This window comes from Cottoperca gobio, chromosome 22 (genome assembly GCF_900634415.1).
Source record: "Cottoperca gobio chromosome 22, fCotGob3.1, whole genome shotgun sequence".
Taxonomy (NCBI): Eukaryota; Metazoa; Chordata; class Actinopteri; order Perciformes; family Bovichtidae; genus Cottoperca; species Cottoperca gobio.
The window spans coordinates 19,420,849-19,433,760 of record NC_041376.1 but is presented as its reverse complement, the minus strand read 5'-3'; the positions used below and the strand labels follow the sequence as shown (position 1 = coordinate 19,433,760).

Sequence of the window (12,912 nt, the reverse complement as noted above, 5' to 3'; positions counted from 1 at the left end):
CTGCACTCATTTGGGAAACATTCATACAGAGATTCATATAATACAAATGTGAACAGTGAAGTATTGGTGTTTGCATTCGAGACCTTAAAGACCCCTGATACTGAGCTGCCCAAGTTTCACTCAAAAGGCTGCACGTAGCTCCAACAGAGAGTAAAGAGCCACACCCATTGGAAACGTATGATGTCAAAACAGAAGCACCAAGTGTTTACAATGCAAGCCCCCATACAAGTAGCATCTCGACATGTCAGGTAACACCTGATATTGTGATATTTCCCAGCGTCAACAAGCACCAACGTTCCAGAAAAGCTGCAATTTGATCACATTAGAGACACGGAACGGTGCATCCAGGCCTCGTATGACTTCTGTTAAGTGCATGCAGTGTATGACCTTAAATCATAATATCTTGAAAAAGATGCACATGTCACGTTGTATGCTATCAAAAATAAACAAACTGACAAAGGGTCTGATTGCAGTTGTTTGCTGGAATTTGATCAAGAGATGCAGGAAATAAATGGGAAGAACTGTCTTGAAAGGCAGAGTGTGTTCAAACTGAAGGCAGGTTTTAAACACAGGAGAGCCTGAAACTGCTTAAATAAAAATAAGAGAAACCTTCTTCTTATTGGATGTGAAATCTACCGACAGAACAGTATATGCTTTTACTCACTGTTATCAAAGTACTGTGCTGTATATCAGCAATATATCTTACAGTACCATAAACAAACCATACACACCAGGACAAGGACAGCTGAAGTACAGACACACAAGACAGGAGCTGATGCTACATGTGGGTCCAGGACTGGAGAGAAAAATTGCCAGTGTTGCTCTGACAGGCAGCTGAGGCAGGAGGGAATCATTATAAACTAATGTGTACGTTTGGGCACCCATTTACAGACTGGACTGACTCGTCTGGCTCAAGCAAGTCAGTGTAGTTGCCATCCTGCTGGCTGGATTGAGTCACATCCGTGTCATATCTGGAGGATGCCTTTGCGATAGTGTCACTCTTTGTTGAAGCTACATCTGCAGTGTTCATTTAGTAAGTTACATCAAAGAAACAAGGAGCAGATGAAGTAAAGAGTCATTCTTCTGCTTTGTTTTCTTGTAAACTCTCATGTTTATTTTGTTTTTAAATCAAACTACCTCTAGCTTCTACTGTGTAGCAAGTATTTCATTTATGTATTATAAAAAGAGATCATGCCTGAACGAACACATACATCATTGTTTTGAACAACAATATATGCTAGAAAAAGTGCACCATGTTCTGTGCTCCCCTTTGTCCTCTTCCAGTGTGCGTACTGGAGCCAAGGGGGAGATTACATACAGAAAATGGGGAAAAAATTCTTCAGATATAATAATCTAATCGAGCATTGATCCAAAGACACACTAAATAGACCATTAGGGCAAAGCGGTGGGGTGTCAGAGATGGTCCCAGGGGATAGGACAACAAGGAGATACATTTACTGACACCCAACAAAACACACTAACTTACTTCAGACATAAATATATTACCTGGCAGAGCAAAGATGAGTTTACGTGCTCCATCAATGTCCGCTGTGGCAAAGGTAGTAGGAAGACTGAGGAACAGAAACCCACGGGTCATTATTTTTCCTCTAGACATCATCATAGTATCAGAAGCAGTGGTAGCATCAGTAATAGTACTACAATCATCAGCAATATTAGTAGTGGTAGTAGTAGTACAATCAGCAGTAATGATATTATCAACATCACTTATAGTAGAGGAAACAGCATTAATTGCAGTAAAAGTTGTAATAAAAATAATCAGTAGTAGTTACAGTAATATTGACAATAGTAGAGGTGGTAGCACAAGCCGTAATAGCAGCAACACTAGTAGTAGAAGGAACAGTGAACATAGTAGTATTAGATCATTAGTAGTTAAAAAGGAACCCAACCTAAATTAACAATTCCAGTATGTTATTTCCATTGCCTAGAAAAGTTCAATCAATATTTGAGAACATGAGCTCGCCTCTCTTTCAAAGACAGAAACCAGAGTCTCAAACGTGTGACGTCATCAGGTATAAAGTCTGGAGCTGGTCCAGAGACAACAGGGATGTAACGAGAACCGATGCTTGGCTTTTCTACAGTACCGGCTCCCATGTGTTTGGGATGCTGCAAACTCACTATCAACGCATTCTATTGCTCCCTGATAATGCTGCATTACAGATCCTTGTTGAAATTGGCAGGAGGAGAGCTTGTTAACATTAGCACTACAGTCCTGCTAGCGTGAGGTGCCATTGAGTTACAATATGATAATATGATCAATATGATATCATGTAAGTGGAGATTAGTACTGGGCGAAGGTAGATTACAACATTTTCATGATGTGTTCAAATGTAAATTTTGTAAAATGAAAGATGTTATTATTAGGGCTGTCGGATTAACGCGTTCATTTCGATTAATTAATCACAGAAAAAATAACGCGTTAAAAGTATTAACGCAGATTAATCGCGCTCCTAGATGCCCCTGACTTTTGCTCCAACAGCACGGAACTCTGACAGCATCCCCCAGTCCCGTCCCACGGAGGTCCGAAAGCACGGAGCTCTGACAGTTAATTGTTAAACTTAAACTAAACAAAAGTTTAATGACATCCCTAATAGACAATGAGTGGGAGACTGATTTTGTGGACCCAAAATAAGCTTTATTCTATTGTAGTGTTCTCAGTTTTGAAACAGAAAATGTACCCACATTCCCCTGGGTGCTCTCAGTGTCATCGATAACATATTACATAATTCATTGTCTACGGAGCGGGTCCAGACTTTGTACTTGATGACATCACACATTTGAGTTTTACCACTCTAGTTTTCTGGGATTTGTAACAGAGTTGAAAAAGGGCATAGTTCCCCTTTAAAGCAGTACGAGCTGTAGTAATAAAATAAATAGAATGAGTAGCAGCAGCATCAGTACTAGTATGGGAAACACTAAAAGCAGTACATTAGCAGAAGAAGAAGCAATAGTAAGTGTAGTTAAAGCAGTAGTAGCAGTAGAAACTGTATTAGCAGCAGTATGAATAGCATGAACATGTTATTTCTCACCAGGGGTTAATAAGAAAACTAGTTTGCATATGAAATCACCCATTATAATTACCCCCAGCCAGACTCCACCCTTTTCCCCCCATCTCACCCTGGCTTCATAAAGACTCGTCCAAAGTGGATCTGAGCATGAAGGTCAATATCCAGCACCTGCTTTAGGTAGTCCTGATAAGACATACAAACACAGACAGGTGGATAACAATAATACCGTAAAACTGAAGCTGAATCAACTGTGAGACAGTATTACTTTCATTTTGTTAGAGCAGAAAAACAAGCCTGGAGCATAAACAGTAGGCAAACAGATACATTGTGAACAACAATGTAAAATGTGACTGCTTCCTTATTAGAGATCAGAATATCTACTCAACATGTCAGTGAATTATTTAGTAAGTGAGAGGAGATGGGTCATAGGTGAGAGGTTACCTTCTCTCCCATGGACACACCGCCTGAGGTGATGATGACATCGGCACGACTGATTCCCTCATGAAGAGCTGACAGCAAGTCATCAGGGCTGCAAACACAAGCATGACACATTAAACTCAGTTTACTACTTAGTAGGGGATGCTACTCAGTCTATGAAAACAGCTGCATAATATATTGTTTGGCTGTGAAAGATATTTGTAAAGTCAGACAAAATAGAAGAAAAGAAAGCCTTTTCTGTATTTGTATAGAATACAACAAAATTAGGAAGTTATCATATCCAGTTCTGCTGGAGCTTGATCTACACTTGGGACTCTACTGCTTCAATCTTTTTTGACTGTCTCTTGCAATGTCTACTACCTAATTAAGTGCAACATTCAAATGGTTGGGGTACTCGATTAAACTAAACTCACACCTTTTGATACTCTTATTAGTTTTATTATTATTCACTTTGTTAAACGTTTTGAATTTAACATGCGTTATCTTCAGTCTTCTGCAGTTAGTGGTTTCCTACAATTCCCAGAATGCCTGTGCCTGTGCCAGGGACAGGCATTCACTTCAAAAAGTGCATCACCAATAGTTTATTAACAGTATTTCAGTTTAAGATTTTGAATCAACTGTGAGACCTGTGGCTGCCTTTAAGTGTATTGACATGAACTGGGAGGAGTTTCAGCTCAAACTGGAATAAAATGAGAACAAATTTAAAACGTATCAATATAACCAAAATATGATAAGTTACTTATAGTCTAAACTCTACAGGCAGAGTACTTTTGCATGCTAGAACCAAACAGAAACCTCCAAGGCTGAGCATTAAAGCTTATGCGGAGGTCATCAAATGGCCGGCTGGCTCCAAAAGGGAGCAATCTCCATACACCCCCATGTTCAAATGACAACATTACAGCAGAAATAAACATGTTTACAGTCTGGTACAAAAGACGGTTTTGGTCTCTATAGCTAATTTCTCTATTCATGACAACTGCACGGTGGGTGAAACTCACCTGTTTTAATTATATAAAATCTTAAATGTACACATTATTAAAGGCGTTTTTGCTTTGACTGACAGTTGGGTGCTGTCTCGGGTCGCTAGCCGCTTCCTGTCTGATTTGCTGCGTCGGTTCCGCCACAATTTGACCAACAATAGCCATTTTTAGATTATCCTGGAGTCAGATGGTGGCAATGGCGACGGTCGGAGCCGCCCACTTTGAGCTTCACAACGACTCTTTACAATCCTATGGGTGATGTCACGTTATGAGGTCTGTGGCTACGACTAATGATTTTAAAATTGCACACATTCACATATATTCCCCAAATTGATTAGGTTTGTTTTTTTCAAAAAGGACTGACAGCAAAACGCTCAATCAAATGTAGTCTGTGAAACGTTTGTGCCTCCAAAATGAAATGTCAGCAGGGCAGAGCAGTTTCTTGTATGAACCTAAAATGCTCCTACTTGTCTCCAACGATGCCCAGGTTGATGGTGGGATATCCATGTTCCTGGATGGTGGACAGCAGAGTTGAGCGGTTGGAGTCTCTGATTTTCCCTGGGTGGAGGTCATCCTCTGGATTCAACAGCTACAGAGACACACAACAACAGCTGATATCTTAATTCGGTAGCAAACACAAAACTCAAAATGCAAAGATCAAAAGAAAGGTATTCGTGTATTTTCATCTGGTCATGTGTATGTACCTCGTTGCCAGTGGACATGACAGCCACCACAGGGAACTTGTGCACGCTGACCTCAGTCACTCCCACTGTAGCCAGCAGGCCGATCTCTGACGGGCCCATATGTGTTCCTTTAGCCAACACACACTCCCCTCGTCTGATGTCATGACCTATTGGCCTGTGCAGACACACAAACACGTTACAATCATAACTTTTTTTATTTAATAGGGACGCAATTTAACATTGTTCCAAAACAAAGCGTGAAACTGGTGTTTAAAGGTTTCAAAGAGTTTAAAGTTATTGCTCATTTTTAGCTATGTTCCTAGTAGCTTTTACATGTACAGTGTAATTACAATATACAGTTTTCAGTATTATAAAGAAGCAATACACAACAAATACAGGACTGTCTCAGAAAATTAGAATATTGTGATAAAGTTCTTTATTTTCTGTAATGCAATTAAAAAAACAAAAATGTCATACATTCTGGATTCATTACAAATCAACTGAAATATTGCAAGCCTTTTATTATTTTAATATTGCTGATTATGGCATACAGCTTAAGAAAACTCAAATATCCTATCTCTAAATATTAGAATATCATGAAAAAGTATACTAGTAGGGTGTTCAACGATACTTGAATCGTCTAATTAACTCGAAACACCTGCAAGGGTTTCCTGAGCCTTGAAAAACACTCAGCTTGGTTCAGTAAACTAAATCACAAGTATGGGGAAGACTGCTGATCTGACTGCTGTCCAGAGGACCATCATTGACACCCTCCATCAGGAGGGTAAGACACAAAAAGAAATTTCTCAAAGAGCAAGCTGTGCACAGAGTGCAGTTTCAAAGCACATCCACAAAAAGTCTGTTGGAAGGGGGAAATGTGGCAGGAAACGCTGCACAACCAAGAGAGATGAGCGCAGCCTTAACAGCATTGTGAAGAAGAGTCGCTTCCAGAATTTGGGGGAGCTTCAAAGACAGTGGACTGAAGCTGGAGTCCAGGTATCAAAAGCCACTGTTCATAGACGTGTCCGGGAAATGGGCTACAATAGCCATATTCCCATGGTCAAGCCACTTCTGAACTCAAGACAACGGAAGAAGCGTCTGACTAGGGCTATTGAAAAGAAGCACTGGACAGTTGCAGAGTGGTCCAAAGTCCTCTTTTCAGACGAAAGCAAGTTTTGTATTTCATTTGGAAGTCAAGGCGCCAGAGTCTGGAGAAAGGCTGGAGAGGAGCAAAATCCAAGTTGCTTGAAATCCAGTGTGAAGTTCCCACAGTCAGCGATGGTTTGGGGAGCCGTGTCAGCTGCTGGTGTTGGTCCACTGTGTTTCATCAAGCCCAGAGTAAATGCAGCTGTGTACCAAGAGATTTTAGAGCACTACATGCTTCCGTCTGCTGAAAAGCTCTATGGAGATGAGGAATTCATTTTCCAGCATGATCTGGCACCTGCCCACAGTGCCAAAACCACCTGTAACTGGTGTACTGACCATGGCATTACTGTCCTCGATTGGCCTGCCAATTCCCCTGACCTGAACCCCATAGAGAATATGTGGGGTATTGTGAAGAAGAAGCTGAAAGACACCAGACACTACAATGCTAATGAGCTAAAGGCCGCTATTGAAGCATCCTGGGCATCCATAACACCTCAGCAATGCCACAGGCTGATTGCCTCCATGCCACGCCGCATTGATGCAGTAATCCGTGCAAAAGGATTCCCAACCAAGTACTGAGTGCATTAATGGACATTTTCAAATGTTTGATTTTGTTTCGCTGTTATAAATCTTTTTTTTTTACTTGGTCTGAGGAACTATTCTAATTTTTTGAGATAGGATTTTTGAGTTTTCTTAAGCTGTAAGCCATAATCAGCAATATTAAAATAATAAAAGGCTTGCAATATTTCAGTTGATTTGTAATGAATCCAGAATGCATGACATTTTTGTTTTTTTAAATTGCATTACAGAAAATAAAGAACTTTATCACAATATTCTAATTTTCTGAGACAGTCCTGTATATAAATTAAATAAAATACACATCACACAATAAACAATACAATACACCTGGGTAATTCACAGATAAAAATAGTTGCAGCTCTGGTTTGCTTTTAGCCGGCACTTAACCTTTTTTTGTAAAGGATTTAATGACTGGAATTATTTTTGCTGTGTTCCAGAGTTGACAACCCTTCATGGAGAAAGCTGATTGTCCAAATGTAGTTCTACAATGTGGTATTTTACAGTTGCCATTCACTTTGCTCATTACTATTTACTCTGTCTTTGGATATATTGGGAAAGAGGCTCTGGGGATAGACTGTTAATACATTTGAAAACTAATTTGAGAAAACAAAAATGTGTAAAGCTCAGAAAAAGATAAGCCGATTATGTCTTTTTAATTAGCGACAGTGATGCCACTAGATGGGCTTTTTATCCATTATTTCAGTTCCTCGTTGTATACGGATCTAAGATGTTTGATTGCAGATGGTGATGCACATACTGTCATACAATATGAAAAATTAGAGAAAATCAGAGTGCATAAATAACTGGGCTGCCTGAGTGTTTATATAGTGTCGGATTCATTTAAAACAATTATGGTTGGACTGTTGTGGAACATTTCTTCACATGTGTATAACATTTGAGCTGTGGATCCAAAATTATTCCTAAAAACTTGAAATCATTGATCTCCTCTATTTCTTCATTCTGTATTTAGATTTGAACATTTTCAAGAGAGCAGTGTTTTCTAATGGAGAAACACATAGAAACTGTTTATGTCAAAAAACACAATACAAGATGGTTATGTTGCAGCAACTGATGGACATCATTTGAGTGTGCAGTTGGGTTGCTAGGTGACTTAGCTGGTGCACATATGATCTGCATAAAGCTGGAAGTTGGCCTCTGGGCAATTTGTAGGCAGGTCATTTATAAACCAACTGAAAAGCAGCAGCCTGAGGATTGAACCGTGGGGAACACCCGTTCTATTGTTTAAGATGGATGACTTTTCTTGCTCAACTTTCACACACACTGCATTCAAACAAATTGAATGTACACAACTTAGACAGTAGAATGTGATGGTTGACAGGGTCTAACATTTTTAGAAGGTCAAGGAATACTGCCCCTACGACATTTCCCCCGTCCAGGGAGCTAGTGGCTAACTAGTGTAGCTTTGATAGTAATAAGCCTCCACTTAGCATATTGTGGTTATTTCTTTACCTGATGTCCTGTCCGGGCCGGGCCTGGACCATAATCCTCACCTCCAGCTCCTCTGTGCCCTGAAATAAGCCAGACTGTCAATATCATCATACCTGTAACAAAGCACACTGTAAAACTGACAGTATTCAAGGTTACATCCTTACACCTGTACTTACATCCTCAGACTCCCTCAGAAGCTCTGTATCTTCTACCTGGACCACAGCGTCAGCTCCACAAGGAATGGGAGCCCCGGTCGTCACCCTCATCACTTGACCTGGCATAACTGTATGGGTGGGCTACACACACACACACACACACACACACACACACACACACACACACACACACACACACACACACACACACACACACACACACACACACACACACACACACACACACACACACACACACACACACACACACACACACACACACGGTTGTTAGCAGTGCTTGTACGGGTAGTAGTATTACCAATGGTTCTAGGTTGTTATCCACATCTGTAAGATCACCACTTTGTTAGTGTTTAGAGCTGACCTGTTGTCCAGCCTGTGATTCTCCCATGATGAAGCGATCTCCCGGGCCGTCAGCAGCTACAGGTCAAAGATAATGATGTAGATTTAAGTTAATGACTGAAATTAGACCATGATTATCTATTTTTAAGATTAAAGTGACAGCCAAAGGGACAGTTTATATACAGAATACTGTGAATAAATGGATACAACAAATCTAAATGCACAGATCAGGGGTCGAGAACCTTTTTGGCTGGGAGAGCCATACATTTTTAAATGCATTTCCTTGAGAGCTATATATTTAATAAAATTGAGTTGTAAGTATATCACGTCTCTGAGTACTAAAAGCGGTATTAGCGTAACACAGACAGGAACATTTATAAGAGTCAATGTAAGTCTTTTCCTGAGGAAATACATTCTGAACATGGCGGTGCGATGGCTGAGTCGAGGGAAAGTGCTGAATGGATTTGTCGAGTTGCGTGAGGAAATCTGGCCGTTTTTGGAAGCAAAGGGAAACACACCACAGATCTCTGGGACGATGTGAGCTGGCCTTTCTGTGAGACATAACGAAGTATCTCACTGTTAAACCTGTAGCTTCAGGGCCGTGTGAGATGCAGTGAGAGCCGAGCTGCCTGTGGGAGACTCTGATGCAGCAAGGAAACTTTGGTCACTACACTGTTTCCAAACACTGACAAACCATCTCCACCGCTGTGATCCCAACTGCGCATGAACTGCTCAGCAATCCGTTTGCAGTTGACGTGGAAACAGCACATGTGAACATCCAAATGGAGCTGATTGACCTCCAGTGTAACGACACACTCAAGGCAAAGTGTGACTCTGTGAGCGCTGCAGTTTCCAAGCTTCACCTCCGAAATGATGCCTTAATGTTGGCCCTCTCTGTGATTGAGTTTGACACCCCTGGTCTACTGATTGCTTTGCGCAGTTTCTTTGCCGCCCCCCCCCCCCCCACACATACACACACAGTTACAGTCAGAGACGGAGCGGAGGAAAGGAGAGGGGAGAACTAAAACAAAATCCTCTGCTAAATGTTTTACTTTAGAATGACACAGTATGATTATTTATTACTTGTTAATCATGTTAAAAAAATGTCAGCTCAAAATTGTCTGTGAGCCATATCGCGTCATCGAAAGAGCCATAGGTTCCCGACCCCTGCACTAGATGAATGCAGATGTCAGATAAGCCACATTTAAAGGCCTTTTCATATATCCTGTTTTACATTTGGGACCCTGACGTAACGTTACTCTGATGTTGTATAGTGATAGATAGTCTTAGTGGTCTCACCTCGTACAGCATAGCCATCTTTAACGGAAGCAGGGAATGGAGGAAGGTTGTCTTTGGCATAGATGTCCTGAGCGAGCACTCGACCCAAACCGTCTTAAGAAAAGAGCCAGGTCAATTTAGTGCAAACCATATATTAACAGCAAATACGACAAATAATACCAATAATACACAATAATAATACAATAATGTCTATATGCCTCTGCAAAGACAAGTCAAAGAGAACAGAACAACATACATACAGTATGCACACACACACACTGAAGACTCACCTCTGTAGTTAATGACTTCAATTCCCAGAATAGGTGTCATCTCTAAAACAGTGATGAAGGCTTTGTCCATTGACGTCAATGGGAACGGAGACATGCGATGACGACGTGCCACTTTACTGATGTCCACCGCACTGTGGCCTACACACACACACACACACAAAGTTTAGAAAAATGTCCCCAGTGATGCATGTTACTGTGACACACACATTCTCTCTCTCTCTGAACTTACTGGCTCTCAGAATGTTCTCATTACTGCCACATCGTGACTGAACCTGCAGAGAGACAGACAGATATTCCATTTTTGGTCATTGTTTGATGCAAATATATGGAAGGGATGATTTAAATACCTTTTCTTCATAACAGGACAGTGTGGCAAAGGCTTTCATGTTGATGTATCTATTATTAATGCCTAATACACAGGACATGGAAACATAAATAACATGAATTCTAGCTGTGACGTTCGAACCCAGCACACAAGCAGCTTTGTGTCTGTGATTGCACAGAACACAGGATTAAAAACCAAAACAGGAATCAGTAAATCATATATGGACTTACATTTATACTGCACCTTTCTAGTCTTTGGACCAGTCAAACCGTTTATATATTACATGCCAACATTTACCTATTCATACACTGATGGTTGCCATAAAAAGATGGACGACCAACTCTACCTCCTGAGCCACAGCCTCCCGGTTTGGGGTTTGATTGATATATGAGTTTAATTCTGTTACTTAATCACATACGAGATATCTGCTGGTGTGTTGTCCATGTCTACTATGGAAGCTTCTCTCCTGACACAGCTCTATCCAAACAGTTTGTAAAACCTGTGATGACATTTTACTTTCTCCATATATCATACTTGTTCACTAAATCATTCATCAATACTTTTTCTTAAATGTTTTTTTTTAACGCTTTACCAGATGTAGAATCTTTTTCTAAAGTTGACTATTGGTCTTGATTTGAATGTTAAAAACTGTGCTTCCATTGAATACAAATTAAATACCGTGAAACCTTAAATAAAGCGAGTATTCAAATACTAGCCACGTCCAGTACTAACATATAAAAGGCCTCAGGTCAACAGTCAAGGACATCCAAACAGGACCAAAGCTTGCTTTTTAGGTAAGAAATTCAAATTGGCAACCTCTTCTTCACTGTGAGTTTGTAATAAGTGATATAAAGAATATGTGATATCCAGAAAAGAAGCAACAACTGTAATCATGCAGGAACTGTTTTTATTTATTGGGAATTGCTGAGATAGCTTTCCACCACTATTAGCAGTAACAGTACATATATAGTATAAGAAATCTTATTTCCAGTGTTCATGCGTGTGCATGTATGAAAGTATGTGTGTACCTTGGGTGTCGGGCATGAGGCGGTGGAAAGGCGGGAGGTCGCCTGTGTGGCCCGCGGTGACTCGGAAGGTGTAGAGCTTAAAGAGGCTGAATCTCGCGGAAGTACCTGTACACCTCGAGAAATGATAGAGTCCGGGATCTACGCACACGCGCACACACACACACACACACACACACACACACACACACACACACACACAAAGAATGTCCTTCACTTGTTTACTGTCATCTAAAGCTGTGTCTACATGATATATGGAATGCTACTACTCAATTCCAAAAACATATGGTATGCTTTGCCAAATTGTCACTAAAATGTTGTTGACCTTGTTTGTAATTAACTTGGTAAATCATGCAAAACCACCTTTGTGAAGAAAATATTAACAATTAACATTAATTCTTCAGGTTTGGCCAATGGTCAACAGGAGTAAATTGGAAAGCAATGTTATCATGTATGCTAAAGTATAACATATTTAAGTCAAAGATGTACCAGGGACATATTGATGCTTTTAGTGTCTGCCTATGTTCTCATCACTGGATTGCCAAGGTGACCACAAATAATGGACACAATATTTGTCCAATTATTTTAAAGACACATAAAAGCCAAGTTGTTTTGCTGTACAGTAAATAGCCACCACACCTACAAACTGCTGCTTTACACCACCAACATCACCTGTGTTTACACTACAATTTGGTTTTACACACATGGTTAAACTAATCCAGGCTAACATGTTGTCAATAATGATCGTATTAATTACTATCTAGCAACCTAGGTTCTTCAACAGCAGCTGGAAGGTGCGTTTGTTTTGGATGATAGTGCACTCTTTGAAATAAAGGCAACATTAGCAGAAAGTTGAAACCATGATCGGCACTAATATGATTGGTTGTGAGCTCATCAGATGACACATCTCACTCAAATCATTATGACTAAATTGCATCATGACTTACATGATTAGTTTGATGACAAATAGTATCCCAAACTAAATTGGATTAGTTCTTTGTTAAAGCTGCATTAAGCTCTTTGGCCATCAAGGGGCAGCGGAACAAGTTGTTAAAATAACTTTAGCTTTAAAACACTTTAAAAGTTAGCAGACGGTTAGCTATTTAAACATCAAGCAGATGTGTCCACCGAAAGAATCGAATACATTTGTCCTTGTCGCTCTTTTTTTGGTCTCAATC

The 12,912-nt window shown here is 40.2% G+C and overlaps 1 protein-coding gene across 5 annotated transcripts in view; it reads right to left on the bottom strand.

Moving 5' to 3' along the window:
* gphna (gephyrin a) overlaps positions 1 to 12,912 on the bottom strand; it is a 35,589-nt gene that overhangs the window by 10,196 nt on the left and 12,481 nt on the right. For all 5 annotated transcript variants that reach the window (XM_029460384.1, XM_029460383.1, XM_029460380.1 and 2 more), the window contains 12 exons: positions 11,738 to 11,875; positions 10,614 to 10,656; positions 10,385 to 10,522; positions 10,116 to 10,208; positions 8,839 to 8,894; positions 8,478 to 8,597; positions 8,323 to 8,381; positions 5,149 to 5,302; positions 4,912 to 5,033; positions 3,468 to 3,555; positions 3,136 to 3,209; positions 1,507 to 1,571 (listed from right to left, as the gene is read on the bottom strand). In XM_029460384.1, the coding sequence (XP_029316244.1) occupies positions 1,507 to 1,571; positions 3,136 to 3,209; positions 3,468 to 3,555; positions 4,912 to 5,033; positions 5,149 to 5,302; positions 8,323 to 8,381; positions 8,478 to 8,597; positions 8,839 to 8,894; positions 10,116 to 10,208; positions 10,385 to 10,522; positions 10,614 to 10,656; positions 11,738 to 11,875 (1,150 nt within the window). The remainder of the gene's footprint in view (positions 1 to 1,506; positions 1,572 to 3,135; positions 3,210 to 3,467; positions 3,556 to 4,911; positions 5,034 to 5,148; positions 5,303 to 8,322; positions 8,382 to 8,477; positions 8,598 to 8,838; positions 8,895 to 10,115; positions 10,209 to 10,384; positions 10,523 to 10,613; positions 10,657 to 11,737; positions 11,876 to 12,912) is intronic.